This window comes from Oncorhynchus nerka, linkage group LG21 (genome assembly GCF_034236695.1).
Source record: "Oncorhynchus nerka isolate Pitt River linkage group LG21, Oner_Uvic_2.0, whole genome shotgun sequence".
Taxonomy (NCBI): domain Eukaryota; kingdom Metazoa; phylum Chordata; class Actinopteri; order Salmoniformes; family Salmonidae; genus Oncorhynchus; species Oncorhynchus nerka.
The window spans coordinates 27,164,308-27,185,845 of NC_088416.1; the positions used below are offsets into that span (position 1 = coordinate 27,164,308).

General features: G+C 40.0%; 3 protein-coding genes across 3 annotated transcripts; 1 reads left to right on the forward strand and 2 right to left on the reverse strand.

The window, feature by feature from the left end:
- Nucleotides 1–11,662: 11,662 nt before the first annotated feature.
- Nucleotides 11,663–12,562, reverse strand: LOC115104214 (hemoglobin subunit beta-1-like). The gene is made up of 3 exons (XM_029625505.2): nt 12,413–12,562; nt 11,976–12,198; nt 11,663–11,858 (listed from the first exon to the last, which is right to left on the reverse strand). Exons 1-3 carry the CDS (start codon nt 12,502–12,504, stop codon nt 11,730–11,732), a joined length of 444 nt encoding a protein of 147 aa, XP_029481365.1. The 5' UTR covers nt 12,505–12,562; the 3' UTR covers nt 11,663–11,729.
- Nucleotides 12,563–13,590: 1,028 nt separating this feature from the next.
- LOC115103630 (hemoglobin subunit alpha) lies at nt 13,591–14,448 on the forward strand. Its single transcript, XM_029624473.2, has 3 exons — nt 13,591–13,754; nt 13,943–14,150; nt 14,257–14,448. Exons 1-3 carry the CDS (start codon nt 13,660–13,662, stop codon nt 14,383–14,385), a joined length of 432 nt encoding a protein of 143 aa, XP_029480333.1. The 5' UTR covers nt 13,591–13,659; the 3' UTR covers nt 14,386–14,448.
- Nucleotides 14,449–20,078: 5,630 nt separating this feature from the next.
- Nucleotides 20,079–21,011, reverse strand: LOC115104216 (hemoglobin subunit beta). Its single transcript, XM_029625506.2, has 3 exons — nt 20,853–21,011; nt 20,454–20,676; nt 20,079–20,325 (listed from the first exon to the last, which is right to left on the reverse strand). Exons 1-3 carry the CDS (start codon nt 20,942–20,944, stop codon nt 20,194–20,196), a joined length of 447 nt encoding a protein of 148 aa, XP_029481366.1. The 5' UTR covers nt 20,945–21,011; the 3' UTR covers nt 20,079–20,193.
- Between the last annotated feature and the right edge of the window lie 527 nt (nt 21,012–21,538).

Sequence of the window (21,538 nt, forward strand, 5' to 3'; positions counted from 1 at the left end):
CTTTTTTTACACGTTTGAATCACGTTTGCTCACAGTTCTATATGTACTGTTTAAGACATTTTTCTTTTTGATCAAGGATGAGGTTCTGCTCAAATTTAATTAGCGCTCTTGACTGGCCTGTGCACTCGCGGGACCGCTCTATTAGCTTCTCTCTTGACTCACAATGCAGAGGGCGCCGTATAGCTCCTCATTGACATGATTGGTTGACTGTAGGTAGGGGCGGGAGGTCCAGTATAAAATACAAACTCACTTCCTTGGCTGGCAACTTCCTTTCACAACAGCTCTGCTTTGCTAAACCAAGAAGTATGAAAACCCTGACGACTGCGGAGGCTGCATGGGGCAGTGCAGAGCCTTTCACCCACTAATGCCAGATAGCCTAAAATAATGAAAGAAAAACCTTAATATAGCCTAACATAGCCTATAGTTATAAATTGCTCAAGAATTATACATTCATTGATTTTTAAATTTATTGTTTTCTCTTTCAACCTTCCCGCCAGTCACACTGTAAATCCGTATGCTTTACTAGCACAAATATATTGAGTAGACTGAACTTAAATATTTCCAAATGTTTCACACACTCAAATACTTTAAGTGCTACTGTCTGTTTATCATATATGCATAGTCACTTTAACTATACATTCATGTACATACTACCTCAATAAGCCGGACTAACCGGTGTCTGTATGTAGCCTCGCAACTTCTATAGCCTCGCTACTGTTTATAGCCTGTCTTTTTACTGTTGTTTTATTTCTTTACCTACCTATTATTCACCTAATACCTTTTTTTGCACTATTACTTAGAGCCTGTAGGTAAGCATTTCACTGTAAGGTCTACTACACCTGTTGTATTCAGCGCACGTGACAAATAAACTTTGATTTGATTTGACACAAAATTTGATGAAAAGTCATGTGAACTTTACATTTTTAAGTTGACCTAAACAAGTGCACACTTTTAAGTATTTATAACATATTCTTTTTAAGTGACAGTAGCTTAGTTGTATAAGTGAATATAACAAAACACAGCTTGCACATTTAATATTTATTTGCTTGTAGATGCAACTTCAACGCAATTGTAACAAAACAAAACCTGATTTTTATAAGTTAGCATAACATTTGTTTTACTTTAAGTACATTGAACTCGAATGATTTCAAATGATTTGTAACATTATAATTCTGTGTTCAAATCAGGTAAACATATTGTGTGTTTGCACCTTTTAATTGCCAACCTTGAATTACATACATTTGTTTAGCTGACTTCACAATAAAAGTATTATCACCTTGCTAAATGTAAGTACTTATGTAGCACTCAAATATTATAAGCTACTTTGTTGATTTATAAGTCCATGTCAGGTGAACATAAAAATTGCAATGGGTGTGTACAAAAACATGTCCAGTATTACATTACTTTCAATAAAAAAGTATGATGTGGAAATTAGAGCAACTTCTTTGTATTGACTTCAATGTAAAATATTGTGTGTCTTCAACTTACAACCTATTTATCTAATATGACTTACAGGTTTTCGTCCAGCTGACTTTGCAGCAAAAATAGCCGAATTTAAGTGATTTTTTTTACTTCGATATTCACCGAATTTTGTTTACATATAATTTCATGGCGAAATTCCCTGCCTAGATATGTCATGCCATGCAGCGGCTAGAGGATCATTAGCTAACCTTTACTCATATTCACAAATGTAAATTTACCAACAAAAAAACACGTGTTCTTACCTTACAAAAATAAATTGAACTATATTTTAAGACAATTAAATACTCTACTAACAAAAAAGCTGTTAGAATTATAAGTGTATGTATGTCCCTTAACCCTGCTGTGGAAACCAATTTTATGTTGTGCAATGAACAGGCAGATGCCACACAATATGCCAAAATCAATTATCGTTGGAGCTCTGCTGTTAACACTGCCTGAAGTAGAACCTGGAGACGGTGAGCTCCCTCAACACCACAATATTATAACACAGACAGATGACTGAGTATATTACTGTATAGACTGCTCTATGAATGTGCTCAGTATTAGTACTGTAAGTAGAGGTTATCATGATGGCATGTTCTCTCAAAGCAAACCAGGGAGCAAAGTTCAAAGCCAACCTATTTAGCGGTTCATCATGATTTGCTTTGTAAAACGTCTAATGACTTCAAGTTAATTAAGAGTATTGACGTCTGATACTTCATATAATGATTTTGAATATTTGTTGGTTAGGCAATATAACCCAGAACAAACATAATAGCTGAAGTATTCTTGTGTAACTCCTTCAAAAGTACATATTAAATGTATTTTTTACATTGTCTACAAAAGCAGTCATAGTTTACTAGATCTACCTCCTTGCTAAGACAACAACACACAAGCCAATCCCTCCCAGCGTGCTTCCATGTAGATCATTTAGGTTCAGATGTAAATGTCATGTTGAACTGTACAAATGAATATAATTTATTATTGGAGAAAACCACAACAACATTTCATGTTGGATTTCAAACACATGAGATTCACAGTTGTCAGTCCATTTTTGTTCCTCTGGTCACATTTCAAGAGAACCCACATGAAAGGAAATAACAACAAAAAAGCAGACACCAACTTTTTTTTGTTCCAACAATCACCAAGTTCTCTTTTTTAAGGTTGAAGAAAAAAAATCTGTTGTCTTACCACAGGCACATTTGACCTGTAATTAGGTTACAGTTTATTTTTCAAGGCCAAAACTTGATTTGAGCTTTTCACAATCAACGTTAAGGAACACTTGCTGGATGAATAGAAATGAGCTGGACATGGGTTTTGGGTAATCCAGATGTAAGAGCATAAACCAGGCCAAAAAGAGCGAGAAAAGCATCTGGCCAGGATTGGAAACTGTGCATCACCTCTCCATCTTTGAGGATGATGGAGACTTGGTGTGGCTGAAGGGAGACTGCATCTTCATCATCATAGATGATAGCAAGTATGCAGACTGGACCAATGAGGACACCAGGATTTCTTGACTCACGTCCCTACAGTATAGTATGACAACCGGAAGAGTGTGAAGTACAGATCAACCAATGCGGAAGACGTGTTATGATTTCTAGGCACATCAATATTAAAAGGAGCAGTCTTAAACTCTGTAATAACCCTGAAGTATATTAATGAACCCTGCAGGTTTTGAACACCTCTGAGTCGCTTTTACGAAGTAGTGCTGGAAGACAATGAAGGCTAGCCGTTCGCCTGACATTCACATCCCTTGATTGCTAAAAGGACACAGACAGAATATTAATAAATCAACTTGCAGAGGACAAATTGGAAAAGCATATAGACACTGTGATTTAAAACCAATATGGCTATCCATAGGCTCAATCACTAATAGAGACAACACCCCTTTGACTACCATTTCACCCCAAACCAATTTTATGTACACTGCAGGTGGGGTTTGGACATTTCTTTATTTTTTTAAATAAAATAATAAATAGGGGGAGTGCCCGCACAGAACCAATGAAACTGACCAAATATGTCAATTAGAAAATAACAAACCATTTCATCATATATCTTCAGAATGGCAGAAAGCCAAAGTCCAAAGCTCCCCATCTGTCCCTGCACCTCCCGGGATAAAGCCAGCAAGCGTTCAGTGTGATGGTCTAGTGCAGAAAGAACATTCGCTGCAGGTTCTGATTAGTTATGTGATGAAACTCAGCACATACTTGTAGATTACATATTTTAAAGACACAGACGTCTTCTGTACTTAATACGATTATACATTACCAGGCTCTTACTGAATGACAATAACTCAATACATAGCTCTTGCCACGCCATCCAAAATCAGTTGTCTTTGGTTTCTGGTTAACACCAGTTGTCTTCCAAATTGGTCATACCCTTGATTTCACTCTCTCAGTATCAATTCAAGATCATGTGAAAAGGTTGGCACCTCAAAGTTGTCACTCGGTTGTCCTGGATGCTGTGAAGTTACGTGTGGATTACTCAACGACACCCCAAAGCTAGTCATGGCATTCTCCAATATCAAAAGCTTAATTGTGCCCATGTTTGGCAGATCATCAATGCAGGTCAGCTTGAAAAACTGTGAATCAGACTGTGAGTTTAGAAATTGAATGTCAATGGTGCAAGGAATGTCAAATATCTGCCTCAGTAAAATTATAAATTGGTCAATAGTGGCTGGACATTCTGGTAGTATCATCCTTTCAATTCCACCAAGATCACTCTACGTTTGAAGGGAGATGATACCATATCAATTTATGCAAAACCAGAGAGAACAGAATAACAATTACTTTAAGATGAGTGATGTCAAGCCTGTAATTTAATAAGTAGTAATGGAATTAATATGCATATTTTCGAATTAAGCATATTCATTATATGTGAATGTGAAGCTGTTTTGAGTGATGTCGGTGGCCACACGCAACAAAAAGTATGGTCCCACCACATTGGAGGTGGGCACAAACTTAACCTTCAATTCCATCCAACAGACCGGCATACATAAAGTATAGGTCACACAAAACACTTTTCTTTAACTAGCTAGCTACCTAACTTTACTGTGGGGCAGCAGGTTAGCTGTATCTAGCTAGCCTGAACCTCCCATATCACATTCGCTTATATAAACATGCAGTACAGCAAATTAGCTTTCTATGTACCATTAGAACAATACCGTCTCCGGTCCCGTGCGTTGTCGTTTGCTAGCTGTGGCAACGTAATCATAAATGAGCAAGTACAATGGAAGTAATCGCGAAGCTGCAGGCGAACCCTGACAATTCTTAGCAGGAAGCAAGTAACGTTAGCTATTTATTTTAATTTTAATAAACAACAAATCAATACAGGAAGCACATGTGGGAACACAAGTATATATGAATTATATACAAAGGACAATTGGGCTAGGGGGTACAATATCACATTACACAAGGACCTTAACTGGTGCATCTGAATATCACTGTTAGTAGGCCCAACTTCTAAGACACACCATACACATCATTTTGAAAGTAGGGAAATTGAACAGTTAAGAAAGGGGTGGCTAGTGAGGTCGAAGTCAGTCTCTCTTCCTGCCTATCGTTCGTTCTCCTCTTATGCCTTGTCATTTTACTTGCCTCCTATTGTCTCCACCCACAACACACACCAGCCACATGTGGATACAGCCACATAAGGAAATGAAAGGGTGTCAAAAATGGTTGGTGAGATCTTCTCATGCCCTCTACTCTTTTGTCAATTTTTTATGCCTTACACAATTTGTCCTCCCTATAGTCTGCCATCAGACAGAGTAAATTGTGCTGATGTACTGTCCTCTGCAATGACTTGTGTGCTGATCGTAGTCTGGCCCTCTATAACATTGTACTCTGTCAGTGCGTGTGGTGTATAGCTGGTAGACATGCTTACTCTCTGGCATGATGTAGGCAGAATTATGTAGGGACCTCAAAGCCTAACGGTGAGAATAATACAGATTGCTAAATGTAGCAATGCCCCAATTGGTTAGGGCCAAACCTATTTGAATGGTGACAGGATGAGGATGGAGGCCAACTCAAAATGTTGTCAGGAGGCCTATATTCCCCAAATGATGGCTCAATTACATTACACATTCAATGTGTCCAGGACATGGTCCTTAATTAAGCTCCTGGTGTCCAATTCCATTTAGATTTTAAAACTGTTTTGCATCTGATCGAGGAAGTGGTCTAGTGTTGATTAAATGTAGCTTGCATCTGGGCCTAAAAGTGATAAACCTGGTGTTAATTGGTCATTGGTAATTATTAGATTAGATGTACGTAAAGTGTCACTGTGGATGTCTGTCTCCAAGAAAATGTGGCATATGACGCCCTGAATTAAGAGTAATGTTAGAGTAATGTTTTTGTTCAAGTGATATAACTTCTAAACAGTTAGCTGCATGTCATAAAAAAGCTGGTTAATTTGACATTTTGGGCGGGCATCTGGAAGGATCATCGGTCAAAGGCAACATCTCCTCTGTGATCATACTGAACTTTCTCCAAGTGTGTGTGCAGTAGTATACCTCACACACAGACGGCTTACTTCCCGCCAAAGTTTGTACAATTAAGTATATATAATTTAAAGCTACATTGCATTAAGGAGCCAATTGTGAGCACGGAAATCTAATGTAGTCTCATTATTTAAGTTAGGGAGGAAATTTCCGGAGCCTGACGACGTAGCGTAGGTCACATCGTCAGTAGGTCATTAGATGAAGTCGGTTAACTTTTCAGCAGTTCATGTTAATTTAAGGAAAAGTGCTGCCGGTTTTCATGACCTAGCCTAGTTAAATACAAAATTACCCGAAGGGTAAATCTTTTTTTTTTAAAGAAAGTTATGCGTAATACATTACATGATTGTTATAATGTTAGTTGCAGAACACTGTGAAAACTCTGTGGCTAGCTTTAGCAAGCATGACTAACAGGTAAAGTTAGCTAGCTAGCCAACTGATGGATCAATGCACGTGTAACAGGCTGACTACACCGCTGGCGTCACGTGCGTGAGCGTTGCAAAATATAGTCCTTGTGTGCGCCAACGAGCGTCTGCTTGCCAAGGGCTAAAATAGAAGTCATTCCTATTTCTGACGCAGATCACACTGCAAGTCCTGCCTCTCCCATCTCCTCAATGGTTTGTAGAAGCAGGTACCCACGTGCCATCTCTTCATTGGTTATACCCACGTGGGTGACTGAAAGATGAACAAAGTCAATACACCTAATTTATGAAAGTTGCCAATTGCAATATAAAGTTAAGAGAAGAAAAAGCCTGGAAGGAGGAGAGATGACTAGAAACGATTCGGTTGACCATTTTATGTGTGGATTCATTGGCGGAGTAGAGGACCTTGTGCATTTCAGGTAAAATAACAACTCAATGTTTATATCCCAGGACAAATTAGCTAGCAGCAGCAAGCTAGCTATAAAGGACAAATTAGATAGCAAGTGCAAGCTAGCTAGATAAATTGCCATTGATGTTTAATGCTTTTCGACCTGTCCACAAATTAATATGGGGCGGCAGGGTAGCCTAGTGGTTAGAGCGTTGGACTAGTAACTGGAAGGTTGCAAGTTCAAACCCCCGAGCTGACAAGGTACAAATCTGTTGTTTCGCCCCTGAACAGGCAGTTAACCCGCTGTTCCCAGGCCGTCATTGAAAATAAGAATTTGTTCTTAAGTGACTTGCCTGGTTAAATAAAAGTAAAATATATATAATTGGTTCAGAGTTTGTTTAGATATTTTAACCTGTGTGTCGTGATCGCGTTTGGTGTGGGGGGGGACAAAATACCATTATACACGATGGCGCACACACGCAGCCGGTTTGGGTTCCGTGTAACGTTTAACATCGATCATTTTATGTTAAAATCCATCTGCCGTGACATGTGCGTATTTATTTGATGTTTTAACTAGTTGGCAGCCCGTCTCAACAATTAGCTAGCCTAGCTAACGTTAGTTTGCAGAAGAGAGACGCCTCTAGTTTATGTCATGACTTACTCTTCCACAGAGCTATGGGGACAATGTAAATAGTGTTTTGGCTAATGTGTTAAATGCATTGCTTTTGAGAGTTAACGTTACGCCTGCGATTCATTTTATTCCATGTTGGACCAACACACAGAACGCTTGCTAGACCTATCCAGAGAAGCAGGGAAAGATGGGAAGAAATGGACAGAAGATGGCTGCCATTCTAAATTTGTACAGCCAGGTTGTCACGACTCCTACCGAAGGTGGCTCCCCTTCCTGTTCGGGTGGCACTCGGCGCTCGTCGTCACCGGCCTACTAGCTGCCACTGATCCTTTTCCCCTTTCTGTTTATTGGTTTCACCTGTTTTGTGTTTAGGCTGATTAGTCGGGCTATGTTAACCAGTAGGCCCGCCTGCTCTTTGTGCGGGATTGTTTGTGTGACTAGTGTGCACGTTTGAGGTTAACGTGTTTCCCATTTCGTGGGTTTTGGCCGTACTGTTTAAGTCCCCGTGTTTGGGGCATTTGTTTTGTGTGTCGTGGGGTGGCTTATGTTCGCCGTTTGTGCATTAAATAGCACTACCCTGAACTCTCTGCTTCCTGCGCCTGACAAATTGAATCAGTAAGCAAAATGTAAAGCAAATGAATTGATTGAAATGTTACATTTTAAGATCAGTGATACCCTTACACAAATCTATAGTGCATGTTTGTAATGTTTCTCTGTAGCAACCACGTGATGTGAACACAGATGAACTGTTGTCCTCAGATGTCTTCCAGCAATACTCCAACTTAATTTTTAAATTTAATTTCACCTTTATTTAACCAGGTAGGCCAGTTGAGAAGAAGTTTTCATTTGCAACTGCGACCTGGCCAAGATAAAGCAAAGCAGTTTGACACATACAACAACACAGAGTTGCACATGGAATAAACAAACATACAATCAATAGTACAGTAGAAAAATCTATATATACAGCATGTGCAAATGAGGTAGGATAAGAGAGGTAAGGCAATATGTTCATAACTTGCATGGTGGATTGTTTGTGTGCGAGGTTGTTCAAATATTCTTTGACCCAAAATAAAGGAGGGGAGAAACTACTTGTGTGTCTTCATGAGAGTTTATTGTGACATGATAATGACATTTTCATGTTCTTTCTCATGAGGGAACATCCCAAGACCCTGCAGCCATCAAGAGATCAGCAGCCATCATCTCAGTCATTGATGACGATGGAGATGTAGCTGCTGTGTGCGAGGTTGTTCCATCCAGGAAGAGTCTCCGTGGTCCTTGAGAACGTGGTTATGAAGGATTTCCAGTGCTGGCCTGATGCACTTGTAAAATTGGAAATTGATGGGAATTGATGTAAAAATGTATCACAGTGCCACTTAATATAATGTTTACATACCTTACATTACTCATCTCATCTGTATATACTGTACTCTATACCAACTACTGCATCTTGCCTATGCCGTTCTGTACCATCACTCAAAGATATATGATCTTTATGTACATATTCTTTATCCCTTTACACTTGTGTGTGTATAAGTGTAACAGTATAACTTTACACGGCCCCTCGCCCATACCCGGGCGCGAACCAGGGACCCTCTGCACACATCAACAACAGTCACCCTCGAAGCGTCGTTTACCCATCGCTCCACAAAAGCCGCGGCCCTTGCAGACCAAGGGGAACTACTACTTCAAGTTCTCAGAGCAAGTGATGTCACCGATTGAAACGCTATTTAGCGCAAACACCGCTAACTAGCTAGCCATTTCACATCCGTTACACTAGGTAGTAGTTGTGGAATTGTTAGGTTAGATTACTCGTTGGATATCACTGCATTGTTGGAACTAGAAGCACAAGCATTTCGCTACACTCGCATTAACATCTGCTAACCATGTGTATGTGCCAAATAAAATTTGATTTGATTTTGTATGTTTGTACAGCCTAATGTACTCACTCCTACCTGGATACCTGAATTGCACGAATTGCAATTTGGATTATACAAAAAGTGTTGTTAAACTTGGATGGAGACAGAATGAAGCCAAAGGTCCTTGCTTTGAAAAACCAACTGCAAAGTACCAATACCAAAAACATTTATGGCGCTAAACAATTGTAAATAGCTACTTTATCCTATAAGGAAAAGAGATTTAGGGATAAAAACATGTTTAAAAACAACTGAAGATGATTAAATGTTTTGTGGGCAACTAAAAAGTCTGCCTGCATTTGATTTGATCTGTGCCTTTAGTCAAACCGATCACAAAAATGAGAAAGTCATGCAATACTATTGGCCTTTAATCTTAACATGTACACAGATACAAGAGTAACTTGACTTCAGTTAGTGTAGAGTTTAATTGAAAGTGTTACTGTTTGGGAAAACTGAACATTGGCATTGTGAAGATACCTTACAAATCCTTGTATATCGGAAGCTTTAGAGGCAATGGCCACAAATCTCACATTGCTGACGTCATCATATGAAAAATGGCCGAGGTCCCAGAGGATGAAAATGGATAGGGAATCTTCATGGAGTTGTAAGGAGTGGTCGTTTGCATATCTGTGTAGTGTTGTTGGGGAAACAACGTTCGCACACACTGTCTACTTGCATTTAGAACGTTTATATTTCAGTTTAATGATTCGGCGTAACACCTTAGTCAGGAATGAAGGTTTAGGACCGAAACATTGCGTGCATAAGTACATTTTATAATCGGCAAGTATTACTTTGTTTTGTAAACATAATGGAGTGAAAATTGTCGTGGGGGAAGAAATGTAAATTGTCAACATTAATCTTCATTTTAAACAGTTGAATGTAGTCAAGTTGTTAGACTGAAATTTACGTCGGCACATCACTACCTCATTATTTTAAATTTAAAACCTCCAGCACAACTGTATTTGAATGGAAGCTACCACATCAATTGAAAGTGTTAATTGGAGAAAGAAGGGTCATTATACTGTGCTTATGTTTTAATAGTTAAGTTGATGGGGAATGTTGCAGTGTTACACAATATTGAATTGATTGAAAGTTGGAGGTTTGTTATCATAGTCTTTTAAAAGTTCTGTTAAAATGAGTCATGCTGTACAGAAATGGCATTCATCTATTGATGGATGCTAAAATAGATGAATCATGTTTGGTGCGTTCATGTAATTAGATATGTGTGTTCCTGAAGCCGCAGTGTTTCAAATCAAATAAAATAAACTGTTGTAAAGCTAACTTGCTTTAGACTAGTTGACTGAAAGAAAGAACTTGGATTTTAAGAGTAGTTTTTGACTTAAAATGTTGAAGTGCAGCTGGTTTCCACAAATTATTTGAGTTACATAACAAAAAATGTAAAGTTACACAGGACTAAAATGTGAGAGCATTCATTTGTTTTACTGTCTTATGTTTAATTTCCTCAAAAGTTGCATGGAAACTTGAACATGTTGATTCGGTATTTGTTGAATGCACTCCAAATAATAGAGTAACTAAAGTAATTAATTACAGTGATACATGAATGATTTAGGTTATTAATCAAGTGAAATTAACATATAAAATAGTAATATTACTTGGAATTGTAAGTAAGTTGTGCAAAAGTTACACAGTTTGGATACTTAAACAATTAAATTCACAGTGACATGATAGAACCAAGTTAAGTGACAAGTTGTTATGGCTTTAATGTTTTGAGTACAAACAGAACTTCACAACTAAAGTTGTTGTAGGGAGTAAAAGCAAGTTAATGGACAGACATCTTTGAAGTATTCTGTACTCAAAAAAATATACTTCAACATGTTGCCCAGACTCCAAATATTTAGTAGATCTAGCTCAATCTACTATGTTTAGGTAACTCTGAAATTACCATTAGTGGACAAAAATTATTAACTGTGTGTTACACTACTAATCTACTTCATTAGCAAACTATGTTGAGTACAATGTACTTAAAAGATTTCTCTACTTACTAAAACTTTTGTGTTTAATCAACTTTAAATTGTAGCCCATTTGGGATCATGAAACACTTATAGTTTGAGTAAAGCCAGCTGTAACGTTGTAAGTAACTGTACTCTAGAATCCTAGTGCAGCGGGTTTCCACAACACTGTAGAGTAATGATAACTAATAAGGGTTTACAGTGCAGCCGCCCTTCGTTAACACAATAGTCCATGACCCTAAACCATCCGTTCCCCATCGGTCAATGCCCATCTCTATATTGCCTAATTATTGATGTTATGGGTTTTGTGGTGGAACTTTCCCCCAAAATTGCTACCCCCCAATCCTAACCCTAATGTTGTTTGTACAAATATGAATACAGCAGGTTGTTTCGATGACTTTATTTTCACTCAGGCAGGGATGTCAGAACATAATCACTTGTCTGGGGTACATTTAGAAGTACCGACTGCTCATTGCGGCGACAACCACTTTCATGAACTTCTGCCAGGTTGCCTGGATTTCAGGAGTGAAAGCGGCTCCGAATTTGGCGGCAATGACAATTGTGAGGACGTCAGCCAACACCTGTAGACAAAAGACAAAGGAGGAAGATGTTAAATAAGACTGCCGTTTTTGTTTTACCTTTGTAATTAGACGTATTGTTCTGAATGCTATACGTGTAGCCTAAAACAAAAGGCCTACCCTGAAATTTTCAGGGTCGACGAAGAGTTTGTTGGCGTGGGTCTCGCTCAGTGACTTGTATGTGGCCAAGATGTTGCCCATGTTCTTCACAGCTTTATCCAGAGCTCCACACACGACCTTGCCGTGAGCAGCAACTTTGGGGTTGCCCATGATTGCTGCGGCAGTGGACACATCTCCGAAAGAGCCGAAATAACGCTGAGTCCAGGGGTAGACGATCAGGACTCTGTCATTGCATGAACACCGAAGTATGTGGATTATTTTCAAATGTATTTAAATTATATGCCTAGTTAATACTCTAATATGCTCCATTCAAACTTAATATCAACTCAATATTAATATGATAACAGGACAAGTATAATATTGTTATAATTACTCATGATCTCCACTATAAACTATGTTAGATGATATATTTGAATGAGGCTGAAGCCATAACCTACCTTCCCAGAGCCAGTGGTCCGACCTCATTGATATCTACTTTGCCCCAGACAGCACTGATGGTGTTCTTCTCGGCGTCTGTCCAGTCAGCCATGTTGTCAGTGTTTGTTTTCCGGTTTTGCAACAAGATTGAACAATTAATGTATTATGTAGGGAGACGCTGCATGCAACTTATATTTATGAGTGTTCTCCGCCCACTGGAGGCGGCGCATGTGATTGGCTCTGGTAAAGATCAGTATTGGTCAAGTGTTTAATGAGCGCTTCAGCTCTTATACCTGATGTTATTGAGAATTCAGTTTCAAAATCCAATAATTTATCTGTTAAAAACAACAGTAAATGCTATTTTATTAGTTTGTACAGAATCAAGCTAATTCCGGCCTACAATTTGGTTACAGTTCCTTATCTACGACAATATTATGCCTTCCTTTTTTATCGGGGGATTCAGACCGTTCCGCCCATTTTAAGTGATTAATTTCAAGACATTACATATGATAAGCAGGAATGTCCTGTATTATTTGAAGATAGGTGTGTACCCATGTCCTCGCATGACCTCTGACTTTTTCCCCGATCATCATTCGAAGTCTAATCAACCTTTTCATTGGGGATCATATCGAACAAATGTCAAATATGTCACCTTGAATAAATATTTTCCAATTGAATGCAGGTCTTGAAGGTGGTTTTGATTTGTACAATTTCATTTACTAAGGTGCATCGTAATTTTAAATAGCTAATTAGCTAGCAATTAAATATTTTGATATTTTGCCAGAAGCAGCTTTAGAATTAGCCTATTGGAAATATATGATTGATTATACAGACATATTTCGTTTATGCAACGAAATAAATAATCATTATTATGTATTATTATATTTATCAATCAAACAAATTGTAAAATTGTTGACAGGTACAATTTATTTCCATACATTGTTTCACAGTACAGTCAGAAGACGAAAACATAGGCAAAAAAAAATCTGAAAAACGTTAATGATGTATATTATTACAAACATAGCCCTCTGACATCTTATGGGAGGGCCTAATATAGAAATTCTAACTTAACATTTGATAAAAGCCAAGATAACGTTTCTTACTCTTGAGTTTTGACAAAGATGGTTGCAGTGTACGGGGAGTGTCCCCTAGTATCTGGGCGTGTCTGCCGCTCTATGGTAATATAAAGGGACCTAGTTGTATAGGCAGTCATCTGGTTAGGTTAAATTCTTGTAGATCTAATACACGTCAATCAAAAAGGAGCAAAATGAGTCTGACAGCAAAAGACAAATCTGTGGTCAAGGCCTTCTGGGGCAAGATTAGTGGAAAGGCAGATGTCGTCGGCGCTGAGGCTTTGGGAAGGTAAGCCTTCCTAATGGAAGAATGATGAGAATGGTTGTGTTTAACCCGCTGACAGCGGCCTATGTGCCTACCCCGAATAAGCATTTTAACATACAATAAGTCAACTACTTGCATTACATTGTAGACAGACGATGGTAAGAGTAAGATACGCATAATGCTTACTTACTTACTTGCAAACTCATTTGCAGGATGCTGACCGCCTACCCCCAGACTAAGACCTACTTCTCCCACTGGGCAGACCTGAGCCCCGGCTCTGCCCCAGTCAAGAAGCATGGAAGCACCATCATGGGTGCAATTGGTAATGCTGTCGGAGTGATCGACGACCTCGTCGGAGGACTGAGTGCTCTCAGCGATTTGCACGCCTTCAAGCTGCGCGTTGACCCTGGCAATTTCAAGGTTGGCGCCCAGATAACTTATCTTTATATTTATCACTCTCGACTTCAACTCTAAGTCTGTTTCTGGCTTAATTCGTCAATATTAACTTTTAAAATCTACTTTTCAGATTCTGTCCCACAACATCCTTGTGACCCTGGCTATTCACTTCCCTGCGGATTTCACTCCCGAAGTGCACATTGCTGTGGATAAATTCCTTGCAGCTTTGTCCGCTGCCCTGGCTGACAAATACAGATAAATTGTAGTTCAGTTCCTGCGCTGTTGTTATCACAATAAAATAAACGGGCAATGAATTAAGTTATGTTCTGTTTTTGTGTCCTTATTCCACCATATTTCACCATCAAGCTCATATTTGAATGTTAGCAATACAACAGACTAAATACAGTAGATTCACACATAAAAAAAATGGAATGACAAAGGAATGAAGACATTATAAAAATAAAGTGGTTGTAACGTCTCTCGTCGAAAGGAGTGGACCAAAGCGCAGCGTGGAAAGTGTTCATGATATTTTATTTTCAAAAAACACTCAAACAAAATCACCAAAGTGAAAACGAAAGCGCACAGTTCTGTCAGGTACAGACACTAAACAGAAAACAATATCCCACCAAACCTCAAAAGGAAAATGACAACTTATATGTGATCCACAATCAGAGACAACGATAGACAGCTGCCTCTGATTGGGAACCACACTCGGCCAAAAACAAAGAAATAGAAAACATATACTTTCCCACCCGAGTCACAACCTGACCTAAACAAAATTAGAGAATAATAGGGATCTCTAAGGTCAGGGCGTGACAGTGGGGATCCTATCTGACCTAAAACAGGGCGTTTTTACTAGGATTAAACGTCACGAATTGTGAAAACTGAGTTTAAATGTATTTGGCTAAGGTGTATGTAAACGTCGAACTTCAACTGTATATTGGCCATATACCACACCCCCTCGGGCCTTCTTGCTTAAATTACCCAGTGGGTCAGATCAGAAGATTGGAGATGTAGTTCAGGGATGTGGCTTTCAGATAATTATTTTTATCCACCATGACAGTTAATGTCATTCTTGTTAATCTGTTCTGTTGTGTAGTTATCACATGTTAAGGTTGAACATTCTGTCACGACTTCCGCCGAGGTAGGCTCTCCTACCCGTTCGGGCGGTGCTCGGCGGTCGTCGTCACCGTCCTACTAGCCACTACCGATCCCTTTTCGTTTATCTGTTGGTTTTGTCTGATTGGTTGCACCTGTGTGTTGTTTAGTTAATTAGTGTCTGTATATATTGTAGGTTGTCCCACCCTTGTTTTGTGCGGGATTGTTTATGTTGTCATTATTTTCGTCTATCGGTGTTTTTATGTTTCTTATTCTCCGGTTACTCTGTTATCCTGTGTTGGATAATTTCACCATGTGTGTGTTTGGGTTCACCATGTTTGTTTTGTTCAACGGAGAATAAACTTTAATTCGCTATCTGCTCTCTGCGCCTGATTCCACCCACCTTGATTAGACGTGACACATTCACTTATGCAAATCACATTGTTGGGATAAATACCACCTTATTATCTATCGTATGTAATACATCATCTGAATATTCTAGAATAATGTATCAAATGCAAACATTTTAAAAACTCTTAAATGTAACTAAATGTAATCTAAAATGTAATCTACATAATCCACAAAAATAATGTTTTATCATTAGAGGGCTATAAACAATAGTAATGCTGCACTCCAAGAAATGTTAAAATCTCCACTTTCTGGTAAAAAATAGTTATAAATTGCTGAGGTGTAGTCACTTTTGAGGACACAAGCTCAGGTACACAGTGCAAATATGATACAAATATGAATACATTAAATATTTAGATGATGTATTTCCTATTCAACAAAACTGTATGAATAAGACTTCAAATTACTTATATGCTTTCTAAATATAGTAGAATCAAATTATAAAATGACTAACTATGAGGAAGCATGGCTCACTGGAGAGACGCTATCGGAGTCGGTGCAGCCAGCCGGTTTCTCCACGCATCGGTCGGACAGAAACAAACATCTTTCTGGTAAGAAGAGGGGCGGGGGCGTATGCCTTATGGCTAACGAGACGTGGTGTGGTCACAAAAGCATAGCATACAGGAACTCAAGTCCTTCTGTTCCCCTGATTTAGAATTCCTCACAATCAAATGTCAACCGCATTATCTACCAAGGGAATTCTCTTCGATTATAATCTGAACAAACTTTATTTGACTCTTTGCAAACTGGAATCCATACATCCTGAGGCTGCATTCATTGTAGCTGGGGATTTTAACAAGGCTAATCTGACAACAAGACTTCCGCGACGCATATAAGGCCCTGCCCCGCCCTCCTTTCGGAAAAGCTGACCACGACTCCATTTTGTTGATCCCTGCCTACAGACAGACACTAAAACAAGAAGCTCCCACGCTGAGGTCTGTTCAACGCTGGTCCGACCAATCTGATTCCACACTCCAAGACTGCTTCCATCACGTGGACTGGGATATGTTTCGTACTGCGTCAGGCAACAACATTGACGAATGCGCTGATTCGGTGTGCGAGTTCATTAGAACATGCGTTGAAGATGTCGTTCCCATAGCAACGATTAAAACATTCCCAAACCAGAAACCGTGGATTGATGGCAGCATTCGCGTGAAACTGAAAGCGCGAACCACTGCTTTTAATCAGGGCAAGGTGACCGGAATATGACCGAATACAAACAGTGTAGCTATTCCCTCTGCAAGGCAATCAAACAAGCTAAGCGTCAGTATAGAGACAAAGCAGAATCTCAATTCAACGGCTCAGACACAAGAGGTATGTGGCAGGGTCTACAGTCAATCACGGATTACAAAATGAAAACCAGCCCCGTCACGGGCCCGCTTTGAGGACAATACAGTGCCACTGACACGGCCTGCAACCAAAACATGCGGCCTCTACTTCACTGCAGCCGAGGTGAGTAAAACATTTAAACGTGTTAACCCTCGCAAGGCTGCAGGCCCAGACGGCATCCCCAGCCGCGCCCTCAGAGCATGCGCAGACCAGCTGGCTGGTGTGTTTACGGACATATTCAATCAATCCCTATCCCAGTCTGCTGTTCCTACATGCTTCAAGAGGGCCACCATTGTTCCTGTTCCCAAGAAAGCTAAGGTAACAAGGACCATATCACCTCCACCCTACCTGACACCCTAGACCCACTCCAATTTGCTTACCGCCCAAATAGGTCCACAGACAATGCAATCTCAACCACACTGCACACTGCCCTAACCCATCTGGACAAGAGGAATACCTATGTGAGAATGCTGTTCATCGACTACAGCTCGGCATTTAACACCATAGTACCCTCCAAGCTCGTCATCAAGCTCGAGACCCTGGGTCTCGACCCCGCCCTGTGCAACTGGGTACTGGACTTCCTGACGGGCCGCCCCCAGGTGGTGAGGGTAGGCAACAACATCTCCACCCCGCTGATCCTCAACACTGGGGCCCCACAAGGGTGCGTTCTGAGCCCTCTCCTGTACTCCCTGTTCACCCACGACTGCGCGGCCACGCACGCCTCCAACTCAATCATCAAGTTTGCGGACGACACAACAGTGGTAGGCTTGATTACCAACAACGACGAGACGGCCTACAGGGAGGAGGTGAGGGCCCTCGGAGTGTGGTGTCAGGAAAATAACCTCACACTCAACGTCAACAAAACTAAGGAGATGATTGTGGACTTCAGGAAACAGCAGAGGGAACACCCCCCTATCCACATCGATGGAACAGTAGTGGAGAGGGTAGCAAGTTTTAAGTTCCTCGGCATACACATCACAGACAAACTCAATTGGTCCACCCACACAGACAGCATTGTGAAGAAGGCGCAGCAGCGCCTCTTCAACCTCAGGAGGCTGAAGAAATTCGGCTTGTCACCAAAAGCACTCACAAACTATCACCGCCTGGTACGGCAACTGCTCCGCCCACAACTGTAAGGCTCTCCAGAGGGTAGTGAGGTCTGCACAACGCATCACCGGGGGCAAACTACCTGCCCTCCAGGACACCTACACCACCCGATGTTACAGGAAGGCCATAAAGATCATCAAGGACAACAAGCACCCGAGCCACTGCCTGTTCACCCCGCTATCATCCAGAAGGCGAGGTCAGTACAGGTGCATCAAAGCTGGGACCGAGAGACTGAAAAACAGCTTCTATCTCACGGCCATCAGACTGTTAAACAGCCACCACTAACATTGAGTGGCTGCTGCCAACACACTGACTCAACTCCAGCCACTTTAATAATGGGAATTGATGGGAAATTATGTAAAATATATCACTAGTCACTTTAAACAATGCTACCTAATATAATGTTTACATACCCTACATTATTCATCTCATATGTATACATATATACTGTACTCTATATCATCTACTGCATCTTTATGTAATACATGTATCACTAGCCACTTTAACTATGCCAATTTGTTTACATACTCATCTCATATGTATATACTGTACTCGATACCATCTACTGCATCTTGCCTATGCCGCTCTGTACCATCACTCATTCATATATCTTTATGTACATATTCTTTATCCCCTTACACTTGTGTGTATAAGACAGTCGTTTTGGAATTGTTAGTTAGATTACTTGTTGGTTATTGCTGCATTGTCGGAACTAGAAGCACAAGCAATTCGCTACACTCGCATTAACATCTGCTAACCATGTGTATGTGACAAATAAAATTTGATTTGATTTGTAAAATACGTATTTGTATATACAGTGTTAGAGAACATGTGCATATTTTCTAAAGGTCTCTCTTGATCCAAATGTCTTCCCCCATTGCTGTGAATGTCTCACAGAACTCTTCCTGAACTAATTAGGAATTCGCATTTCATCGCATTTTAATCTGGTCCATCTATGAGAAACAGAAAGTGCTTTTCGTTTGAAATCTATGAATTATTTAAGATTACTGTCTATCAATCAATCTCTGAATGTGCTACAGCGACGAGACCACTCACTATATCATGTTGCTTTATGATGTAAGGATTCCAGGCATATGGGTTGTTAGTTGTTAGTGACTGTGACATAGGGTTCAGACAGGAGTTGATGGACAGTGAATTGATGCAATAAATAATATATATAGGCCTTTTTTACCCTCCAATTCCTTTATATACAATTGGTAGTAGCAGTCTTGTCCTATCGCTGCAACTTCCATACTACAGATCCGAGTTCGCATGGCTCTCGACCATCGTCTCGCCTCTAGCACTGCGCTATGCAATAGACCGCTGCGCCACTCCGGAGGCCGCAATAATACTTGCAGCTCTATTTTGTATTTTATCGGATTTATTTGAATAAAGCTCGACATCAGTTGCCCTCGTTTTGCAAGACGGCGCGATCTGTCACATTGCTGTGGATAAATCCAGTGATGGTGAGGGCAAGGCTCCAAAATCATATTTTGAACGGATTGTGTTAGGCTACTCAATTAATGTGTTGAAAACAATTTCACATGATTGTGGTATGACGTTTAACATGTTGCTAAAAAGATTGACAAATTAGTTCTTAGGTTTCAAAAATGGTAAAAGCATTTGTTGACAGTGGATTGCAGTCATTCTAAGGAAATACATATTTAAATATCTAAAACAAAGAAAATACATATTTAAATATACTATATTGTAATAATCATATTACAAGTAGCAAACATTATGTAATGGTCGGCAGGTAGCCTAGTAGTTAAGAGTTGTTAACCGAAAGGTCTAATTCAGCAGACTCTCTGGATAAGAGCGTCTGCTAAATGTAAAACATGTGATCGTCTGTCCAGGTTTTAGGAAATCATTTATTTTTCAAACTTGAAAATGTGTAGGCTAGGCATCGCTTATTTGAATCCACTGAAGGCCTAACTAGAACCCATTTGCCATCAGTACAATTGCAGGAGAGCGTTTTCCATTAAAAAAACAATACTTCAAAAAGATAAATGCTTTTAATGTATTTTATTATTTTCAATATGTGTAGCTATGGCACAGCTTCCAGCCTAACAGACTGGAGTTGGAGTGTCATCTCTCTTCCATATTGATGCTGTCGAGTGATGCTCTAGTGGTACTGTCTGCCAAGAGCGGACACAACGACAGCCAGGAACTTCTGGAAGGCTTCCTGAGTATCAGCATTGAAAACGGCGGGACCGAGCTTGGCGGCCACGCACACGGTGATGCAGTCGGCAAGGAGCTGTGGAGAAGGAACCAGATGGAGAATGTAATATTGGAATAGGCTTTACATCGGCTCATAACGCTATTTAATTCATAAGACTAATTATTTATGTATTTTGTTTCAGTTTGCTAATGTGCAATATTCACCCTGAAGTTGTCGGGATCCACGTGCAGTTTCTCGGAGTGCATCACACTCAGTGCAGCATAGGTGTTCTTGATGTCATCCAGGTTCTGCACAGCTCTGTCCAGTCCGTGCATCACGGTCTTTCCGTGCTTGGCCACGGCGGGGTTACCCATGATGGCAGCGGGTGTGGATAGGTTGCCGAAGGTGCTGAAGTGTCTCTGAGTCCATGGAGACACGATCAGAAGTCTAAAAATAATTAAAACAGGCTGCCATTAAAATTATACTTCACAATCAATATGGTCTGTATCGCACCAAAGGTGAACACCGCGATTTCATACTACGCACTTAGTGCTAAATATTCTAGGTAGACTATTATCGTGTTATTATTTAATGATATCTACATAAATATTATAAGAATGTACCTGGCCAGGGCCTGGGGTCCGATCTCATCCACGCTGATCTTTCCCCACAGGCCTACGATGGCACTGCGCTCAGCATCTGTCCAGTCGACCATGTTGACGTTTGTTTGTTGATTTCCGTTGGTACTTGCAAAATGTTACAAGGGACTCCTGAGCTTTTTGTCTCTTGCGACGTCCAATTTATTGATGTTCAGTATCTCCGCCCTGAACAGAACACAGAAAATGATTGGATGAATATCTTGAGGGGGCAAGGTCATCGAGTGTGGCACATATCGGCATTGAGCCAACTTCATCCCACCTTTAAAGATAATGCTTGGTCATTTAGGCGTTGCCAAATTCAAATGATTATGGATGGAATAAACAAGTCATGATTAGCCTCCATCGGCATTTTTGTCCAAATGTAGTTATTGACATAGCCTTGTTCTGTTCAATGTTCTCTATATACTGCATACTAAAATACGCCAATTCATATTGTTATGTTCAAAATAATATCTGACACCACTCAAACCAATGTAGGTTCGGAAACTTTAATGCCAATTCTCTCAGGATAGAACCTTATTTAGCACAACATTCTCTTTTTAACTTATCGTTGTAATATTCACATTGAATTGCAATATTATAGTTATACAATTCTAATTATTGATGTAAGGGATTGGGAGTAAACTATTTAAAAAAGAGCATGACTCAAA